General features: G+C 43.6%; 1 protein-coding gene across 3 annotated transcripts in view; it reads right to left on the reverse strand.

The window, feature by feature from the left end:
* Positions 1 to 2,371: 2,371 nt before the first annotated feature.
* CASKIN2 (CASK interacting protein 2) overlaps positions 2,372 to 22,186 on the reverse strand; it is a 128,565-nt gene continuing 108,750 nt past the window's right edge. For 2 of the 3 annotated variants that reach the window (XM_040330427.1, XM_040330429.1), the window contains one exon: positions 2,373 to 2,831. In XM_040330427.1, the coding sequence (XP_040186361.1) occupies positions 2,735 to 2,831 (97 nt within the window). In that variant the 3' untranslated portion in view covers positions 2,373 to 2,734. Of the gene's footprint in view, positions 2,832 to 22,186 lie in introns of all 3 variants that reach the window. The other variant, XM_040330428.1, reaches the window with a different exon arrangement.

The raw sequence follows: 22,186 nt of genomic DNA on the forward strand, positions 1-22,186 counted from the left end.
CCCCACTGGCCAATGGAAGCGCGCGCACCCACAAAAGCGAGTTCCCGAGCCGAGGTACGGTTACAATGATTTGCGGAAACAAGCCAACCTGCCGCAGTAGACTGACAAAAAAAAAAAAAACTCCTGTGTGTATCAGCCCCCCTATTACTTATCTGAGCTCTATTTCTATCCAGCGATGTTCACGAGTGCCTCGGCAGGCCTGGACTCTCCTCCTGATTGGCTGAGACAGCAGCGGTGTCATTGGCTAACTGACTTTGACAGCAGCGGGAGCCCATCAGGAGAGAGAGAGGGGGGCGAGGCGAACCGGTGCTCCGTGTCTGAAAGAACACAGGGAGCTGGGACTCTGCTTGGGTGCCCCCATAGCAAACTGCTTGCTGTGGGGGCACTTGACAGGAGGGAGGGGCCAGGAGAGCAGAAGAGGGACCCGAGAAGAGGAGGAGTGGGGCTGCTCTGTGCAAAACCAACCAACGTGTTCTTTTTGGAGTAAATAAAAACGAGACTTTACAATCACTTTCAAGGCTTTGGCGGTGTCTAAAGACAATACTGAGCTGTCTCCCAAGTTATCAGGAGGAAGCTGCAGGTTAAGAAAGTCTTCTAATATTGATGGAAGTAGATCTGGTGGGGACAAATCCGGTCTGGTCCCTGTGGACCAATTTACTAATATATTTAGAGAGTCTGGTAGCGAATACTCAAGCCAAAAATTATACATCTGCCATGAAAAGCAAAATAGGCCTATACAATTCAGGGTATTGAGCATCTTTGCTGGCTACTTTCTCCTTCCTGTTAAAGGGGTTGTAAAGGAATTTTTTTTTCCTAAATAGCTTCCTTTACCTTATTGCAGTGCTCCTTCACTTACCTCATCCTTCCATTTTGCTTTTAATTGTCCTTATTTCTTCTGAGAAATCCTCACTTCCTGTTCTTCTGTCTGTAACTCACCACCGTAATGCAAGGCTTTCTCCCTGGTGTGGAGAAAGCCTCTTGAGGGGCGAGCAGGAGTGTCAGGACGCCCTCATTAATACACAGCTTCTTTCTCTATCTGCAAAGTAGAGAGTGTGCTGACTTGCCTGCTCGCCCCCTCAAGAGGCTTTTTCCACACCAGGGAGAAAGCCTCGCATTACTGTGTGGAGTTACAGACAGAAGAACAGGAAGTGAGGATTTCTCAGAAGAAATAAGGACATTTAAAAGTAAAATGGAAGGATGAGGTAAGTGAAGGAGGACTGCACTAAGGTAAAGGAAGCTATTTAGGGAAAACAATGTTTTCCTTTACAACCCTTTAAGTATTCTACTGACCAGCAGCTGGAATCCCTCCAGTGGGGAGGTTCTGACTATGGTTGACTGACTATCAAACCATGACAGAATGGGTTTGATATTGAAAAGGGATCTCTCCACCTCCATGCTAACCTCTTCTTAATAGACCTACACCTAAGAGATGTATGTAGTTTTTTTTTCAAAATCATACTTGCCTAGGTGGATGCAGCATCTGTCCACCACCGGCTGAGAACCGAGCAATCCAATATCGCTGATCACTTAGTTACCAGCTCTCTGCTCACAGAGCTGTGAGAATCATCAGTCACCGCTCTCTGCTTTGCCCTATCCTTTCTCACTGGAGCGTTAAGCTGTTGCAGGAGCGGCTGGCTCAGGCTCTCAGCAGCTCGCCAAGAGGCTGAGCCAGGTGCCGGTCCAGGCATGTGGGCAGATCCCGACTCCATTGTTGCAATTTTGCCCACGCCTGGACTCGCTCTGCAGACGGCGAACTTCAGCCCACTGTCTGATGCACTCCTGTGATCCATATGAGTATAGCCAAAAGAGCTTTGGCTGTACTTCTCCTTTAATATCATCAGTAATGCCATAGGAAGCCAGGGTTGTACATCTGCCTCAATTTGAGAGGTCTGAGAAAAGGTTGGCTGAGTCCCACACTTTTTCATCATCCACTTCTAAGCCCATAATGCTAGAAGTCCATAACCTGCAACCTTCCTCTAAAAAAAATCTTCTGCTTAAAGCTGCACCCCCACTTCTACAAGTGAAGGGATGGGTGACAATCCTTGCAGGTCCTTGTGTAGTTTTCACCTATAGGCATTCAGGTGCTGTGAGCTTTGAGGTTTACAGGCTAGTCCATTGCTTCTGGCACTCTTTAGCTTGTTCCGCTTTCTTCCTGTGCTACTGTACAGATTAAGGTATCTTTTTGTTCATTGTTTAGCAGAATTTTAGGAGAAAGGTTCAAGAGTAACATTAGAAAGTGGTCTTCCCACTAATGAGAAGTGGATGCTTTTTTGAAGGGGGGGGGGGGTTATTTAATCTTGGAATGAAAATAAATACTACTTCAAATATATTCTGGTTAGTAAATATATATATATATATTTATAGATGTATACATATATATAAAATTACTTTAAAATAAACATTTCTTAAAAAAAGAAAATCAAACATTTACAGTTTCATTTTAGGAACAAGGATTATACACAAACAAGATTGGGTGTGGCAGTATACGCAGAAGCCTGGCAATATGAGACAGCAAAATATATGGCATTCAAACTGAATGAAGATCGATCAGTCCAGGTCAATAACCTCATCCCAAGTGCTGCTGCAAAGTTTTCCAAATATCCTTAAACTTCCATAGTGTTTTTTGAACAATGGCTGAAACAGTTTGAGGATTTTTGTCTGCTTTAATCCAAGTGAAGCTGTGCTATCATTTAGTCCCAGCTAAAGTGCCAAAAAAAAAAGTGAACAGGACTCCTCAGTCCAACATGGCTTCCAGCTGCTCGGCAAGGTCATCAAACATTGTACTGATGTCATCCAAGATGTTCTTGGCCAGTGGTGCTGCTGTCTCACTGCTGGGAGAAAAGAGGCAGAGTCATTGTGAGAAGGTCATCCTTTTCCCAACACCTATTTATAAAAGCATTTTGTCCAGTTAATCTATATTTTAGAATTATACATTTTTATAAATACAGAGCATAGATTTGCCTCAATACCGTTCTCAGCTCCTCCCCCTTAGGGGAGGACGGGGATGTCCGGGGCTGCGCCTGCAACGCATCGGCGCCATGCATCCCGCCCAGCATGTGACGTCATTTGTGACGCCGCGGCACTGGACGTGTGATTCCCAGCCTGAGCCGCAGCAGCTGTTAATAGGGGGTTTCCGTGGGCGGGGTTCCGCCTACGTCAGCTCTCCTTTCAGTCTGCTCCGTGCCTGCGTGACGCTGGTGATTGGAAGCCTGCACCTGTGCGGCTTAGAGATAGAGATCCTCCCCACACACAGATTTGTCGGCCACTTCTTGGAGACACCATGCCAGACTGGTACACTTTATCCCACCTCCTGTATGCTGGAGTTCGTCTACACCCCAGCACCAGGTTAATCACTTTGTTACTTTATTTTTATTCTTTTTGACATGGGATATTAGTTCTCCATGTGGACAAACCTAGCCTGACTGCTGGCATTGTTATTGTTTTTATAGATATCACTTGACTGACATCATCGGTCCACCATTTTTTGTCCTCTTGTATGCCAGCACATTACTTTCCAAATCTGTGGGGGAGGCTCTGCTCTCTGCCGGTGTGCGGCCAAATATTACCTCAGCTCCCGTGGCGGACCATTTAGTGGCCTCTACTACACACTTACCACACTCACCTCCCAGTTTCTATGCAAGTACTGAAGATGGACCTTCTGGTTCCATCTTTTATTATTACTGTTATTTATTTTTACTATCAGATCCCATAATTATACTTCATACCATTTACTCCGTAGATATTCCTTGCATCAGCCCCTGATGAGTGTTATGGACACGAAACGCGTCGGGCACGAGAGATGCGGATATATGTCCCTAGAATATCACTGATATTGATGAACACTACAATATAACATTTTGGATGGTTTTACTTGTTTTAACCACTTAAGCTCCGGACCAATACGCTGTCTAAAGACCAGAGGTGTTTTTACAATTTGGCAATGCGCTGCTTTAACTGGTAATTGCGCGGTCATGCAATGTTGTACCGAAACGAAACTTGCGTCCTTTTCTTCCCACAAATAGAGCTTTATTTTGATGGTATTTGATCGCCTCTGCGATTTTTATTTTTTGCGATATAAACGCAAAAAGACCGTAAATTTTGAAAAAAAATGATTTTTCTTATAACAAAAAGTAAAAAAAATCGAATAAACTAAATTTTAGTCAAACATTTAGGCCAAAATGTATTCAGCCACATGTCTTTAGTAAAAAAAATCGCAATAAGCGTATATTTATTGGTTTTCGCAAAAGTTATAGCGTCTACAAACTAGGGTACATTTTCTGGAATTTACACAGCTTTTATTTTATGACTGCCTATCTCATTTCTTGAGGTGCTAAAATGGCAAGGCAGTACAAAACCCCCCCAAATGACCCCATTTTGGAAAGTAGACACCCCAAGGAAACTGCTGAGAGGCATGTTGAGTCCATTGAATATTTAATTTTTTTGTCCCAAGTGATTGAATAATGACGAAAAAAAAAAAAAAAAAAAATGTTTACAAAAAGTTGTCACTAAATGATATATTTCTCACACATGCCATGGTTATATGTGGAATTGCACCCCAAAATACATTCTGCTGCTTCTCCTGAGTACGGGGATACCACATGTGTGGGACTTTTTGGGAGCCTAGCCGCATACGGGGCCCCAAAACCCAAGCACCGCCTTCAGCATTTCTAAGGGCACAAATTTTTGATTTCACTCCTCACTACCTATCAAGGTTTCGAAGGCCATAAAATGCCAAAATAGCAAAAAAAAAAACCAAATGACCCCATTTTGGAAAGTAGACACCCTAAGCTATTTGCTGAGAGGCATGTCGAGTCCATGGAATATTTTATATTTTGACACAAGTTGCGGGAATATGACAAACTGATTTTTTTTTGCACAAAGTTGTCACTAAATGATATATTGCTCACACATGCCATAGTTATATGTGGAATTGCACCCCAAAAGACATTCTGCTGCTTCTCCCGAGTACGGGGATACCACATATGTGGGACTTTTTGTGAGCCTAGCCACGTACGGGGCCCCGAAAACAAAGCACCGCCTTCAAGATTTCTAAGGGCATACATTTTTGATTTCACTCCTCACTACCTATCACTACCTATCACAGTTTTGAAGGCCATAAAATGCCAAGATGTCACACAACCCCCCCAAATGACCCCATTTTGGAAAGAAGACACCCCAAGCTATTTGCTGAGAGGCATGTTGAGTCCATGGAATATTTAATTTTATGGCCCCAAGTGATTGAATAATGACCAAAAAAAAAAAAAAAAAATTTTTTACAAAACGTTGTCACTAAATGATATATTTCTCACATATGCCATGGGCATATGTGGAATTGCACCCCAAAATACATTCTGCTGCTTCTCCTGAGTACGGGGATACCACATGTGTGGGACTTTTTGGGAGCCTAGCCGCGTACGGGACCCCGAAAACCAATCACCGCCTTCAGGATTTCTAAGGGCATAAATTTTTGATTTCACTCCTCACTACCTATCACAGTTTCGAAGGCAATAAAATGCCAAAACAGCACAAAACCCCCCCAAATGACCCCATTTTGGAAAGTAGACACCCCAAGCTATTTGCTGAGAGGCATGTTGAGTCCATGGAATATTTAATTTTTTTGCCCCAAGTCACTGAATAATGACCAAAAAAAAAAAAATACAAAACGTTGTCACTAAATGATATATTTCTCACACATGCCACGGTTATATGTGGAATTGCACCCCAAAATACATTCTGCTGCTTCTCCTGAGTACGGGGATACCACATGTGTGGGACTTTTTGGGAGCCTAGCCGCGTACGGGACCCCGAAAACCAATCACCGCCTTCAGGATTTCTAAGGGCATAAATTTTTGATTTCACTCCTCACTACCTATCACAGTTTCGAAGGCAATAAAATGCCAAAACAGCACAAAACCCCCCCAAATGACCCCATTTTGGAAAGTAGACACCCCAAGCTATTTGCTGAGAGGCATGTTGAGTCCATGGAATATTTAATTTTTTTGCCCCAAGTCACTGAATAATGACCAAAAAAAAAAAAATACAAAACGTTGTCACTAAATGATATATTTCTCACACATGCCACGGTTATATGTGGAATTGCACCCCAAAATACATTCTGCTGCTTCTCCTGAGTACGGGGATACCACATGTGTGGGACTTTTTGGGAGCCTAGCCGCGTACGGGGCCCCGAAAACCAAGCACTGCCTTCAAGATTTGTGTGAGTGAAATCAAAAATTTATGTCCTTAGAAATCTTGAAGGCGGTGCTTGGTTTTCGGGGTCTCATACGCGGCTAGGCTCCCAAAAAGTCCCACACATGTGGTATCCCCGTACTCAGGAGAAGTAGCAGAATGTATTTTGGGGTGCAATTCCACATATAACCATGGCATGTGTGAGAAATATATCATTTAGTGACAATATTTTGTACATTTTTTTATTTTAATTTTTTTTGGTCATGATTCAATCACTTGGGGCAAAAAAATTAAATATTCCATGGACTCAACATGCCTCTCAGCAAATAGCTTGGGGTGTCTACTTTCCAAAATGGGGTCATTTGGGGGTTTTTTGTGCTATTTTGGCATTTTATGGCCTTCGAAACTGTGATAGGTAGTGAGGAGTGAAATCAAAAATTTGCGCCCTTAGAAATGCTGAAGGCGGTGCTTGGTTTTCGGGGTCCCGTACGCGGCTAGGCTCCCAAAAAGTCCCAAACATGTGGTATCCCCGTACTCAGGAGAAGCAGCAGAATGTATTTTAGGGTGCAACTCCACATATAACCATGGCATGTGTGAGCAATATATCATTTAGTGACACATTTTTCTTTTTTTTTTTTTTTTTCTCATTATTCAATCACTTTGGACAAAAAAAAAAAAAATCAATGGACTCAACATGCCTCTCAGCAGTTTCCTTGGGGTGTCTTCTTTCCAAAATGGGGTCATTTGGGTTTTTTTTGTGCTATTTTGGCATTTTATGGCCTTCGAAACTGTGATAGGTAGTGAGGAGTGAAATCAAAAATTTACACCCTTAGAAAGCCTGAAGGCGGTGATTGGTTTTTGGGGTCCCGTACGCGGCTAGGCTCCCAAAAAGTCTCACACATGTGGTATCCCCGTACTCAGGAGAAGCAGCAGAATGCATTTTGGGGTGTAATTCAACATATGCCCATGGCATGTTTGAGCAATATATCATTTAGTGACAACTTTGCGCAAAAAAAAATATATATATATATATATATTTATATTTCCCGCAACTTGGGTCAAAATCTAAAATATTCCATGGACTTAAGATGCCTCTCAGCAAATAGCTTGGGGTGTCTACTTTCCAAAATGGGGTCATTTGGGGGGGTTTTCAATTGTCCTGGCATTTTATGCACAACAATTAGAAGCTTATGTCACACATCACCCACTCTTCTAACCACTTGAAGAAAAAGCCCTTTCTGACACTGTTTGTTTACATAAAAACATATTATTTTTTTGCAAGAAAGTAAAGTTGAACCCCCAAACATTATATATTTTTTTAAAGCAAAGGCCCTACAGATTAAAATGGTAGGTGTTGCAAAAAAAATTTCCACACAGTATTTGCGCAGCGTTTTTTCAAACGCATTTTTTGGGGAAAAAATACACTTTTTTTTATTTTAAAGCACTAAAACACACTATATTGCCCAAATTATTGATGAAATAAAAATTATGATCTTAGGCCGAGTACATGGATACCAAACACGACATACTTTAAAATTGCGCACAAACGCGCAGTGGCGACAAACTACATACATTTTTAAAAGCCTTTAAAAGCCTTTACAGGTTACCACATTAGATTTACAGAGTAGGTCTACTGCTAAAATGACTGCCCTCGATCTGCCCTTCGCGGTGATACCTCACATGCATGGTGCAATTGCTGTTTACATATGACTCCAAACGGACGCTTGCGTTCGTCTTTGCGCAAGAGCAGGGGGGGACAGGGATGCTTTTTTTTATTTTTTTATTTTTTTATATATTTATTTCGCTTTTTTTATTTTATTTGTTAACTGTTCCTTCCATTTATTTATTTTTTTACCATTTTTATTGTTATCTCAGGGAATGTAAATATCCCTTATGATAGCAATAGTTAGTGACAGGTACTCTTTTTTTTTTTTAAATGGGGTCTATTAGACCCTAGATCTTTCCTCTGCCCTCAAAGCATCTGACCACACCAAGATCGGTGTGATAAAATGCTTTCCCATATTCTCAATGGCGCCGTTTATATCTGGGGGGGGGGACATTCCCTCCCACTGAATGTAAAAGCAGTCTAGAGGCTAATTAGCCGCTAGGACTGCTTTTACATGAAAGCCGACCGCTGGCTGAAAAGAATGATACCAAGATGATGCCTAAACCCGCAGGCATCATTCTGGTATAACCATTCAAAGTCCTGCAACATACCAGTACGTTGATGGTTCTTGTTGGACATGTATTGTAATCTTTTTTTTTTTCATGCAGTCTGTTGGCTGAACAAAAAAAAGATTGATCGGTGGGTATGCCCACCATTAGAATACCTCCCTTCATCCACCCACTTCTAATGATGGGCATACATGCACCATTTATATATGCCGAAGCATGGGGGCATCCTCCCGCAAAAAAGTTATGCCGCGTACGGTCGGACTTTTCTATGCCGCGTACACACGGTCGGACTTTTCTATGCCGTGTACACATGGTCAGACTTTTCCACAGGAAAGCCTCCGTAGGAATGTCAACCGTATGTACGCGGCATTAGGAGCAAAATCGCTCCTCCGCCCCTAATGCCCCCATGCTCCGGCATATATGCTCTTTTTTGAACTGTAGTGGTGAAATCACCTCCTACAGCATTGGAGTCGCGGCTTTATATATCGTGGGAGCAAACGCTGTTGCTGTCACGCTAAATAAATCCGCACTGCAACTGAATGGCGTACCTGCTAAGCAAATGATGGTTAACATTAAAACAAAGTAACATTCCAGTATAACAGTAAGATCATACCATACCTGCAAAGCAAATACCTATAAAAAACATAGTAAAAAATAAAACATTTTTTAACGCAACCTGTGCCTAAAATATATATATATGCCAAAGCATGGGGGCATCCTCCCGCAAAAAAGTTATGCCGCGTACGGTCGGACTTTTCTATGCCGCGTACACACGGTCGGACTTTTCTATGCCGTGTACACATGGTCAGACTTTTCCACGGGAAAGCCTCCGTAGGAATGTCAACCGTATGTACGCGGCATTAGGAGCAAAATCGCTCCTCCGCCCCTGCTGCCCGCATGCTTCGGCATATATGCTCTTTTTTTTAACTGTGGTGGTGAAATCACCTCCTACAGCACTGGAGTCGTGGCTTTATATATCGTGGGAGCAAACGCTGTTGCTGTCAAGATAAATAAGTCCGCGCAACAGCTGAATGGCGTACCTGAAAACAGTAAAATAAATTACATACCTGAAAAGCAAGCATGAAAAAACATAACAACAATAAAACTTTGCAGAATAGAATACAGTAAAAAAGAGCAGAACAATAGAGAGAGAATAGAGAGGGAGAGAACAATAAAACGACAACTATTTTTGGTTTTTTTATTTTATATTTTTTTGTGTGTTTTTATTTTTTACTTTTTTTTTTTTTTTTTTTAACACTTTTTTTTGTAACTGTGAACTGTAACTTCAACTTTTCGGTTCCAGGTTTGGGTCTCTCAAAATGCGATGGCATCTTGGGAGACCCTGTGTGAGTGTGCCTAGCCTGTGAAATGTTTCACCCTACACTAATAATTAACGTGTGTGTGGAAGCGTTCAAAACATTCACCAATACAAAGACCAGGATTGCCAGGACATTTGGGACAAAAATAACGGGTGTCACGCCTAAATCCGCGCTTGGTACAGACACGACATTTTCTTTGGGGGGCTCGTTGGGTAGGGGTACTCGGGAGGACATAAGAAAAATGCCTCTCATGCAGTCGGCTTACTGCATTTGGTAGGAGATGGTGAGGTACAATACCGCCTGGATACAGGAGTTCTGTGATGATATCCCTCTGGAATTGAAGGAAGGATTCATTCCGTCCTGAAGCTCTGTATACGACATGAGCATTCAGTAGAGCCAATTGAAATAAATGTAGAGACACTTTTTTGTACCAGCGTCTCGTCTTACGGGCAATATGATACGGCGCCATCAACTGGTCGTTGAGGTCCACCCCTCCCATATTAAGGTTATATTCGTGGACACAGAGGGGTTTCTCCACAACACCAGTCGCCGTACGAATTTGGACTGTCGTGTCTGCGTGAAGGGTGGTAAGAACGAAAACATTCCTATTGTCCCGCCACTTCACAGCGAGCAAATTTTTACATCTGCAGCAGGCTCTCGCCCCCGGCCTAACACGGGCATCTACAAGCCGCTGGGGGAAGCCCCGGCGATTAGGTCGCACGGTGCCACATGCTCCAATCTGTTGATCAAATAAGTGGCTAAAAAGTGGCACGCTGCTGTAAAAATTGTCCACATACAAATGGTACCCCTTTCCGAATAAGGGTGACACCAAGTCCCAAACAATCTTGCCAGCGCTCCCCATGTAATCTGGGCATCCTTCCGGCTCTACCTGACTATCTTTTCCCTCGTAAACCCTAAAGCTCCATGTGTAGCCTGTGGCCCTGTCACAGAGCTTATAGAGCTTGACCCCGTATCTGGCACGCTTGCTGGGAAGGAACTGTTTGAAAGACAAGCGGCCAGCAAATTTAATCAGGGACTCATCAACGCATACAACCTGCTGGGGATTAAACAAGGCTGCAAAACGTTCGTTGAAATGGTTTACGAGGGGCCGAATTTTGTAGAGCCGGTCAAATTCAGGGTCTCCACGTGGACGACAAAGTGCATTGTCACTGAAATGCAGGAACCGCAGGATCGCCTCGTATCGTCTCCTGGCCATGTGAGCAGAGAAAATGTACATATGGTCAATGGGATGTGTGGACCAATACATCCGCAATGACGGAAATTTGTGTATGCCCATGTTGAGGGTAAGGCCCAGAAAGGTCTTAAATTCGGAAACCTCGAGAGGTTTCCATTCTTTGGCAAGGCGAGACTGGGGGTTAGCGGCGATGTAAGTACCAGCATATAAATTGGTCTGGTCCACAATAGATCTATAGAGATCTTCCGTGAAATACAGCGAATAAAAATCAAGTGACATAAAGTTCGCTGTATCCACCTGAATACCGGGTTGGCCAGTGAATGGGGGAAGTACAGGTGCTGTAGAAGTGGTGGGGACCCAATCAGGATAGGCAAATTCTACAGGAAGGGCACTATGGGCACGACGGGCCTGTCTCTGTCTTTTTCTTGGTGGCAGCGGGACACTACTTGTGCTTGCCACATCGCCAGCTTCAACTGCACTTATGGGACTCGCCACGTCACCAAGTGTTACTGCAGTGCTGGATAAACGACCAGGGTGTACTAGGCCGCTGGTGCTTGCCAATTCACCAGAAGGAATAGCGGCGCTAGTACTGGATCTCTGCTCCATACGAGGGTCCTGCGGTTCTTGCTGCTCAACAACATCAGAATGGGATCGGGTACGCCTGGCCTTAGCAGGGACCTCAACTTCGTCGTGCGAGCTATCTGACATGGAGCCGCTGTAGTAAATGGGTTCATATTCTGAGCCAGAATCTGTCAGATGCGTGACCTCCTCCTCTTCACTATCTGACATGCACATGAACTCCAAGGCCTGCTTATCATTGTACCTTCGGTTTGCCATTTTGGACTCTAAATTTAGTGGTACAATGGTAAGGATTCACAGGTAAAAAAAGCACCTGACTATAGAAAAGCAAATGTAGAAAACGCTTCAAAAAAAACTGTAAGCGATCGCAGGGATCAGGCCTGTCTCTGCGAACGCTGCAGTTATGTGTCTTGTGTTTTGTAAGTGACAGTGATCGATCGATACTGCACTTGGGTGGGTTGGGCTGGGCAGAGGGGGAAAACGCAGGTGCTAGCGGGTATCTGGGCTGATTCCGCTAACAATGCGTTTTTGGGTACCCTAAACTGCTGGGTACGCTAGTATAGATCTGATCAGATCAGGTATCGATCCGTTCAGATCCTATACCACTAAGGGGGGTGTATGCTTAGCGAGTGGGTGTAAGCGGTACTGGCTCTAACCTAACGCTGCCTGGGGTGACGCAGACCCTGACTGGCGCTAAAATTAAATTTATATCACCCGCCGGGTGATCAGGGGGTTAAACCTATTGGGTTATATACGGCGGGTGCTCTGATGCTATAAACAGCAAACTAACCAACCAGCGTCAACCGTAACACTTATACGGTGATCACTGGTGAAAGGGTTAACTAGGGGGCAATCAGGGGGTTAAAACCTTTATTCGGTAATATATGGGGGTACCTAACGCTTTCTAAAAACCTGGTGGCGAACCTAAAATAACTAAATAACTAACTGGCTAACCACGTCACCAGTGACACTTATACAGTGATCAGTGGTGAAAGGGTTAACTCTAGGGGCAATCAGGGGTTAAAACCTTTATTTATGGGGGTACCTAACGCTATATAAACCTGGCGGCGAACCTCAAAAAAAACTAACTGCCTAGCGGCAACAGTGACACTAATACAGCGATCAGAAACCGATCGCTTAGTGACACTGGCAATAGGGGTGAAAGGGTTAACTCTAGGGGCAATCAGGGGTTAAAACCTTTATTTATGGGGGTACCTAACGCTATATAAACCTGGCGGCGAACCTCAAAAAAAACTAACTGCCTAGCGGCAACAGTGACACTAATACAGCGATCAGAAACCGATCGCTTAGTGACACTGGCAATAGGGGTGAAAGGGTTAACTCTAGGGGCAATCAGGGGTTAAAACCTTTATTTATGGGGGTACCTAACGCTATATAAACCTGGCGGCGAACCTCAAAAAAAACTAACTGCCTAGCGGCAACAGTGACACTAATGCAGCGATCAGAAACCGATCGCTTAGTGACACTGGCAATAGGGGTGAAAGGGTTAACTTTAGGGGCAATCAGGGGTTAAACCTTTATTGGGGGGGGGGTAGGGGGCTACCCTGGACCTAAAGGGGCCTAAACCTAACTGCCCTGACACTTTTTTCTGTCACACTGACACTAAAAGCAGTGATCAGAAAATAAATGATCACTGCAATCAGTGACACTGTGACAGGGGGTGATCTGGGGGTGCTGGGGGGGTGATCGGGGGGGGTTATGTGCCTATGTGTGCTGTGTCAGTGTGCTGTTGGTGCAACTCACAGTACAGACGTCTTCTCTCCTCTGGAATCAAACGAAAAGACCGCCAGAGGGGAGAAAACGTCACTTCCTCCCTGCCTGTGTTTACAGTTACACAGGCAGGGAGGGCTCTGCTGGAATTTCATTCGCCGAGGGAGATCGAGAGGGGACGGCTGGAAACCAATAGCCGCCCCCTCCTCCCGGACCTCCCGTACACCGTTCCCGGCCGCCGCATGTACCGGAGGGGGTCCCGATCGGACCCCCGAACCGAGGTAAGGCGGGGACGTACCTATACGCCCATGTGCCTGTACGTGCCATATTGTGGACGTATATGTACATGCGGTGGTCGGGAACTGGTTAAACAACTTTTATATTTCTCGCTTATGCTGTTCACTACAACATCTGTACATATGCTAATGTATATACTGTATCCATCGATCAATTCAGACCATTGGTTGGCGTCAGGTTATGCACTGTTGTACCTCTCTGCTTAGTTTTGCACTTGCATTATGAAATGACATTTACACTAAATGATTGTTTCCTCCATGTGGTTTCTGTACTTTGAGACATGTCATGCAATTTTTATGCTTAATAAATATGTACCTCCCTAATACCCGCACCATGTCTGCAGCCTCATTCAAAGTCCCAAAATGTTCCCCCTTTTTTCAAACACTGAACCAGGGATGGAGGTGCACCACATATGTGCCTCATTTAAAGTCCCAAACTCCCCCCCTCTTGTAGATTTGCCGTAGGCCCATCACAAATGTATCAAGTCTTCTAATTTTCATGCGGCTTTTTTAAAGGTACAATGCTAATTTTATAGAATATTGAGAAGACATTTCTTAACAAAAGTAATGGAATCTCAGACAGTTGTGGCTGCAATTAGCAGCTCATTTCCATGTGTCTTACAAGGCACATAGGGAGCCAATCAGACCCAGACTACTGCAACAATCTGTATATTCAGTCATTATATGATTGTGCCCTTCCGTCTTGCTTTCTATACAATACAGTCAGGTCCATAAATATTGGGACATCGACACAATTCTAATCTTTTTTGGCTCCACCACAATGGATTTGAAATGACACGAACAAGATGTGCTTTAACTGCAGACTTTCAGCTTTAATTTGAGGGTATTTATATCCAAATCAGGTGAACGGTGTAGGAATTCCAACATTTTGTACATGTGCCTCCCACTTTTTAAGGGACCAAACGTAATGGGACAATTGGCTGCTAAGCTGTTCCATGGCCAGGTGTCTGTTATTCCCTCATTATCCCATTTACAAGGAGCAGATAAAAGGTCCAGAGTTAATTTCAAGTGTGCCATTTGCATTTGGAATCTGTTGCTCTCAATTCTCAATACGAGATCCAAAGAGCTGTCACTATCAGTGAAGCAAGCCATCATTAGACTGAAAAAACAAAAACAAACCTATCAGAGAGATCGCAAAAACATTAGGTGTGGCCAAATCAACTGTTTGGAACATCCTTGAAAAGAAAGGACGCACTGGTGAGCTCAGCAACACCAAAAGACCCGGAAGACCACGGAAAACAACTGTGGTTGATGACCGAGTAATTCTTTCCCTGGTGAAGAAAACACCCTTCACAACAGTTGGCCAGATCGAGAACACTCTCCAGGAGGTAGGTGTATGTGTGTCAAAGCCAACAATCAAGAGAATACTTCACCAGTGAATACAGAGGGTTCACCACAAGATGTAAACCATTTGTGAACCTTTAAAAACAGGAAGGCCAAATTAGAGTTTGCCAAACAATATCTAAAAAAGCCTTCACAGTTCTGGAACAACATCCTATGGACAGATGAGACCAAGATCAACTTGTACCAGAGTAATGGGAAGAGAAGAGTATGGAGAAGGAAAAAAACTGCCCATGATCCAAAGAATACCACCTCATCAGTGAAGCATGGTGGTGGTAGTGTCATGACGTGGGCATGTATGGCTACCAATGGAACTGGTTCTCTTGTATTTATTGATGATGTGACTGCCGACAAAAGCAGCAGGATGAATTCTGAAGTGTTTCGGGCAATATTATTATCTGCTCATATTCAGCCAAATGCTTCAGAACTCATTGGACGGCGCTTCATAGTGCAGATGGACAATGACCCGAAGCATACTGCGAAAGCAACCAAAGAGTTTAAAGGAAAAGAAGTGGAATGTTATGCAATGGCCAAGTTAATCACCTGACCTGAATCCGATTGAGCATGCATTTCACTTGCTGAAGACAAAACTGAAGGGAAAATGCTCCAAGAACAAGCAGAAACTGAAGACAGTTGCAGTAGAGGCCTGGCAGAGCATCACCAGGGATGAAACCCAGCATCTGGTGATGTCTATGTGTTCCACACTACAGGCTGTAATTGACTGCAAAGGATTTGCAACCAAGTATTAAAAAGTGAAAGTTTGATTTATGATTGTTAATCTGTCCCATTACTTTTGGTCCCTTAAAAAGTGTGAGGCACATATACAAACTGTTGTAATTCCTATACCGTTCACTGGCATGGAGACATTGTCCCGATGCCTGGCTGCAGAGATCGGGAAATGCCTCCCTGCCTGTGATTAGCGCAGCATGGTGCTGACTCCTTGGTCGGGCTCTGCACGTGGACTGTGCGAACACGCCGAAGCTCATCCCTACTTATGTACAATGACATTTGTTTGCATGGGAACTGCCTTTCTCTCAAGTCCTTAGGTCAAATGGTAAAAACTAAAAAAGGTATTACATGTGTAGCACTTTGCCTGCAAACTGGCATCTGAAGAAGCACAGATATTCAGGTAATAAAACTTACAATACATATGAACAAGAGACCAGACTGCAGGCTTTCAGACTGAAAGACACATAAAGCACTTGCTGCTCTGGTCAAGTGAACTTTTACTGGAAAAGGAGGGACCTTGTCTCATAACTCATAAGCCTGCAAGATAACAATCACAGAACTTCTTCTATGCCCTTCTGGAATGACAAAGAGTTTGTCTATTTGAAAGAAGCATTGCCATTTAGTTAGACCTTGACGGCCCTTACAAAATGAAGACAGAGGCAGGCACATTTCCTAGAGTAAACCGACACTGGACAGAAGCAGGATAGCAAAAGGTCTTCATTTAGAGGTATCAAACCAACCTTGTTCCGTTGCAAAACAAAATGGGGCTTCTTACAGGATAAATGGCTGCCAGTTCTGAAAATGTCTGGTTGATGTGGTAGCCACAAGAAAAGCTACATTCTGGAATGCAAGGTCAAAGGTATTTCACCAAATCAGCTTAAAGAGGGACCGCTGTAATGCTGACCAAACCAAAGTCAAGTTCCATGGTTGGAGACCTAATGGTCAATAACATAAGTAACTCCCTGTATAAAAGTAGGAGTCAAACAAGACATCACTGGAAGAAAATAGGATTTTTATAACAGCTTACCTGTAAAATCCTTTTCTTGGAGTACATCACGGGACACAGAGCCTAGTAATTACTAAGTGGGTTATATTCCACCTTCAGGTGCTGGACACTGGTGTAATCAATTAGACAGGAAGTTTCCTCCCTATATAACCCCTCCCATACTGGGAGCACCTCAGTTTTTGTAGCAAAGCAATAAGTGTCCCAATATCCCTAAACAAGAGGGGTGGGAACTCTGTGTCCCGTGATGTTCTCCAAGAAAAGGATTTTACCGGTATACTGGAACGTTTAATAAAAGACCACATGGATGAGTTCTTGCTGGAAAAAAACTATTTAAGCAGCAGACAACATGGATTCATGAAAGACAGAAGTTGTCAGACAAACCTGATTTCCTTTTATGAAGAGGTAAGTAAAACCCTGGACAGAGGGGTGGCTGTGGACGTGATATATTTGGATTTTGCAAAAGCGTTCGATACAGTTCCGCACACACGGCTCATGTGTAAGGTCTACAGGATTGGATATATCAGTTTGTAAATGGATAGAAAACTGGCTGAAAGACAGAATTCAGAGAGTCGTGGTTAATGATTCTTACTCTGAATGGTCCAATGTTATCAGTGGTGTACCCCAAGGTTCAGTGCTGGGACCCTTACTTTTCAATATATTTAAAAATGATATTGGGTCTGAGATCAAAAGTAACATTTCTGTCTTTGCAGATGACACCAAGCTATGCAGTGGAATAACGTCCTTGCAGGATGTCTCCAATTTACAAGCCGACCTCAATGCTCTGTCTAATTGGGCGACTGAGTGGCAGATGAGGTTTAATGTTGATAAATGTAAAGTTATGCACTTAGGGACTAAGAATATGCATGCATAATACATACTAGGGGGAGTACAACTGGGGGGATCTGTAGTGGAGAAGGATCTGGGGGTTTTAGTTGATCATAAGCTCAATAATGGCATGCAATGCCAAGCTGCGGTTTCCAAAGCGAGCAAAGTCCTTTCTTGTATTAAGAGAGGTATGGACTCCAGAGACAGAGATATAATTTTGCCCCTGTACAAATCATTAGTAAGACCTCATCTGGAATATGCAGTTCAGTTTTGGGCACCAGTTCTCAAAAAGGATATCGGAGAACTGGAGAAAGTGCAGAGAAGAGCAACCAAACTGATAAGAGGCATGGAGGAGCTCAGCTATGAGGAAAGATTAGAAGAACTAAATCTATTCACTCTTGAGAAGAGGAGAATTAGGGGGGATATGATCAACATGTACAAATATATAAGAGGTCCATACAGTGTACTTGGTGTTGAGTTATTCACTTTACGGTCAACACTGAGGACAAGGGGGCACTCTTTAAGTCTAGAGGAAAAGAGATTTCACCTCCAAATACAGAAAGGTTTTTTCACAGTAAGAGCTGTGAAAATGTGGAACAGACTCCCTCCAGAGGTGGTTCTGGCCAGCTCAGTAGATTGCTTTAAGAAAGGCCTGGATTCTTTCCTAAATGTACATAAAATAACGGAGTACTAAGATTTGTAGGTAAAGTTGATCCAGGGTAAATCCGATTGCCTCTCGGGGGATCAGGAGGGAATTTTTTCCCCTGCTGTAGCAAATTGGATCATGCTCTGCTGGGGTTTTTTGCCTTCCTCTGGATCAACTGTGGGTATGGAGTTGGGTATATGGGATTGTATTGTGTTTTTTATTTTATTTGTTTATTTTTTTGTGGTTGAACTGGATGGACTTGTGTCTTTTTTCAACCTGACTAACTATGTAACTGTTATAAAAATCCTATTTTCTTTATCGTACCTCACGGGACACAGAGCCTAGTAATTACTAAGTGGGATGTCCCAAAGCAATGCCTACTGAGGGGAGGGAGACACAAATAACGCAGACCGCCATCAGACGTGAGGACCTATACTGCTGCATGCAGCATACTGCGCCAAAAAGCGGCATCCTCTTGCCGTCTTATATTCACCTGATAGAAATTAGTGAATGTAAGCAACGATGACCAAGTTGCGGCCTTGCAAATCGGAGTCATAAAGGCTTGGTAATGCACCACGCATCCTGGTAGGGTGCACACCAAAAGAAACAGGGGGAAACACTTTCTATAAACCACAAGCCTGAATAATAACCTGATGAATCAACATTAAAAACAGTGGATTTAGATGCTGCCTGGTAGCGCAACAACATCAGTTTTCCGTATCTGAGCAGCCGCTTTAGATAAGCCTTGACTTTTCTTACTTTAACGAGAGAGAGTGTAACCGTTTTAATAGCTGATCTGAACACTGCCTGCCCATTTGTAGGGTCTTCTGGCAGCACAACAAAAACGTCAGTTTCCTATATCTGAAACCTTCAGATAGATCTTGAACTGCTCTCATCTATATTGAGAGAAAAGCAATAACTTTTCCTTCCGCAAAACAAGGTTCTGGAAAAAGGAAGGCAAGAATATCTTGATTCAAATGAAAACTAGATCCTTCTAGGAAATAGGGCAGGGTGAGGATTTAACATCACCCTACTTGTAAGAATAATTAAGTATGGCTCTATACAAAGAAAGTTGCCAATACTGAAACTCTCTTGCGGAGGCTACCACACCAAGAACACCAAATCCCTTGTTAAAGGATGAAGGGAAATATGCGCATCGGCCCAAGGTGCTGACCTTGTAAGCCGACAAAACTAGACCCAATCCTCCAAGGGCGACCTAACTGGCAGACTTATACAAGTTACCCCTTGTATAAAGGCCATGATCAAAGAGTGCAAAGCAAGCGACCTTTGAAAATACTGACAAGGCCAAGATCGGATCTTTGATGGAACTTAATGCTAGCTCTATCTCCTTTCCTAATGTAGGAAGGCAAGAATGTTACCTATGACATACTTCCAAGGATGCCACCCCTTGGTTTCACACCAGGAACATGGGCCTTCCAGATCCTATGATACATGGTCCTGGAGGCCAGCTCTCCTGTATGAATCAAGGTAATTGCCACTGATTCTGAAAGCCCCGATCCTCAAGAATGCAGGCTATAACAGCCAGACCATTAATTCCCATGTTTGCAAGACAGGATGTAATACCCCCTTGCAAAGTAGGCCTAGACAAGATTTAAGGGACCCTGGGTCCTCTACTACTACCCTTACTAATCCTGCACAGTAAGGTCGTCTGGATTATGACGGAGCAATTAGGCCGGCTTTCATTCTCCACTGATATTGCATAGAAGCCACGAAAGTCGCGGCACTGGGGGGGAGAGAACGAATAAACCAGTGACAACGATTCAGTTCGCATTTGTAGCGCTATACAAGTTCTTCACTCACTCAACTGGTCCCACAGGATCACCAACGCATCTGTCCCGCATGCGAGTGGATCCTTTGTCCTTGACACAAAGCTGTTCAATTTCTTGTTGAACCTGGACGCCAATACATTTTATGTACAGGGTACCCTTTCTCTGGCATTTGGTCAGAAAGAAGTCAGGGTGTAGAGGTCATTCTCCCGGGAACAATTGTTGACGGCTTCAGAGAATTGCCTGCCAATTCTGCATTCCATAAAATGACGATTGTCAATAGGCAAGGCACAAGCTCCTCTGCCCAAGCTAGAACATGGCTTACTTCCCTCTGGCTGCGTGACTTCTAGTGCCTCCTTGGTAAACAAAGTAAATCACTAGTGTGGCATTGTCGGATTGTACTCTGACAGAACAATCCTGCAACCTAAACGTCCAGGCCCTTAAGCCAGATGCTCCATCAGTAGCTCTAGAATGCTGACGAATAAGGCTCACTTGGAGCTTGACCACTTCCCCTAGGCAGTGGTCTCTTCCAGGTCTGGCCTCCATCCCTAGAGGCCAGCCTTCGTAGCCGCCACCTCCCAGGTAACGGGCATGGAGGATCTTCCTTTCTGCCAATCTTTTGGTTAAGAACCACCAACTAAAATTCCAGCATATCCCTGGGACCAGACTCTTTAGATAATACTAGGTTAGGATCCACTCGTTCCAGGCCGACAGAATAATGTTTATATCAGTCTTGAATGAAACTGAGCATAGGGAACCGCTTTGAATGAAACCACCATCTTCCCTAGCACCTTAAAGGATCACTAAAGTAAAAACATTTTTTTGCTGAAATGACTGTTTACAGGGTATAGAGACATAATAGTTAACTGATTCCTTTTAAAAACGATTAAAAATAGATAAAAATCAATCATATAATGTGCCTCTAGATGCAAAAACGAAAGTGAAACTAGTTTAGTCTTTGCAAGTTATTTCATGCCTCTGTGCTGGACAGTGCCATAGAGAGTCATGGCTAGGAAAACAAAACTAAAGTCTCCCATGACTTTTTTCATAAGAAGCCAGACAACCAGGAAGTGTACAGAACAGAGCAGTATTACAGCAACATCAAAGCAAAAACGAGCAATGAGGACATGAAACCAGGACTGCAGTAAGGTAAAGGAAGCTATTTAGCTAAAAAAAAAATTCCTTTAGTGACCCTTTAAGCAAAAGGCAAATGTAAGGAACTGTTCCTTGCCTTGACCACATAGACCAGCTTTCTAATAGCGATGATCTTGTCTGAGGCCAAAAAACTCTCCTTTTTGGGCTGTGTTCCAAACATTCCAAGCTTCTTACCAAACGAAAGAATGTCCCTTTAGACTGGGATCCTAACCCAGGAGTTCCAGATACTTGACCATGCTGGACACACTTAGGTCCAGCCATGCTACTGGCTGATCCATCAGCAAGAGTTTGCCTCGGTATGCCATTACTGCTTTACCCTGGACCTTTAGACCTGTTAGAGGCGGGCCCTAGCACCCTGTTAACCGGGGCTCGGTGGCTAACCCAAGGGGCAAGACCACCAACTGGAGACAGTGCTGTTCCCCTGCGAAACGCAGACAACCTCTGCAGTCCCATGTAAATAAACACATACACATATGGGGAGCCATTTGCATATGTGGCAAGTGTTAAAGCCATATGCCTCTATGGAAGCGTGTGTTCATGGAAGCATGAATTCATACAAATCTTTTTTAGGCAAAACATAAAAAAGGGCACGCTGTATACATATAGCATGTGTGCTATGGAATGAGCATCTTGCAAGCAAGCATGCGTTTATGAACGCGTTATGCAACATTGCGCAACATGTACCTATGCAGACACGTATTCCTATGTAAACACAAGGAATCCTGTATCATTATATAACCATGCAACTTTAAGCAATCATGCATCCTTATGCGATTCAGCATTTTTCATGCGATCAGACATCTTATGCATTTTAAGCACAACTGTGCGGGAAAAGTACCCTTGTGTGACCAAGGACTCTTGTGTGATCCAGCATCTTTATGCAATTAAGCATTTTAATGCGATTTTAGGCATTTCTGTGAAAACAAGCCTCTCTGTGTAACCAAGTATCCTTGGGTAATCAAGGACTCGGGTGATCAGGCAAACTTGTGTGATCCAGCATCTTTATGCAATCAAGCATCTTTATGCGATTTTAGGCATTTCTATGCAAATAAACCTCTCCGTGCGACTTAAGCTCTTTAACCACTTAACCCCCGGACCATATTGCTGGTCAAAGACCAGAACACTTTTTGCGATTCAGCACTGCGTCGCTTTAACTGACAATTGCGCGGTCGTGCGACGTGGCTCCCAAACA

Source organism: Rana temporaria, chromosome 12, assembly GCF_905171775.1.
Source record: "Rana temporaria chromosome 12, aRanTem1.1, whole genome shotgun sequence".
NCBI lineage: Eukaryota > Metazoa > Chordata > Amphibia > Anura > Ranidae > Rana > Rana temporaria.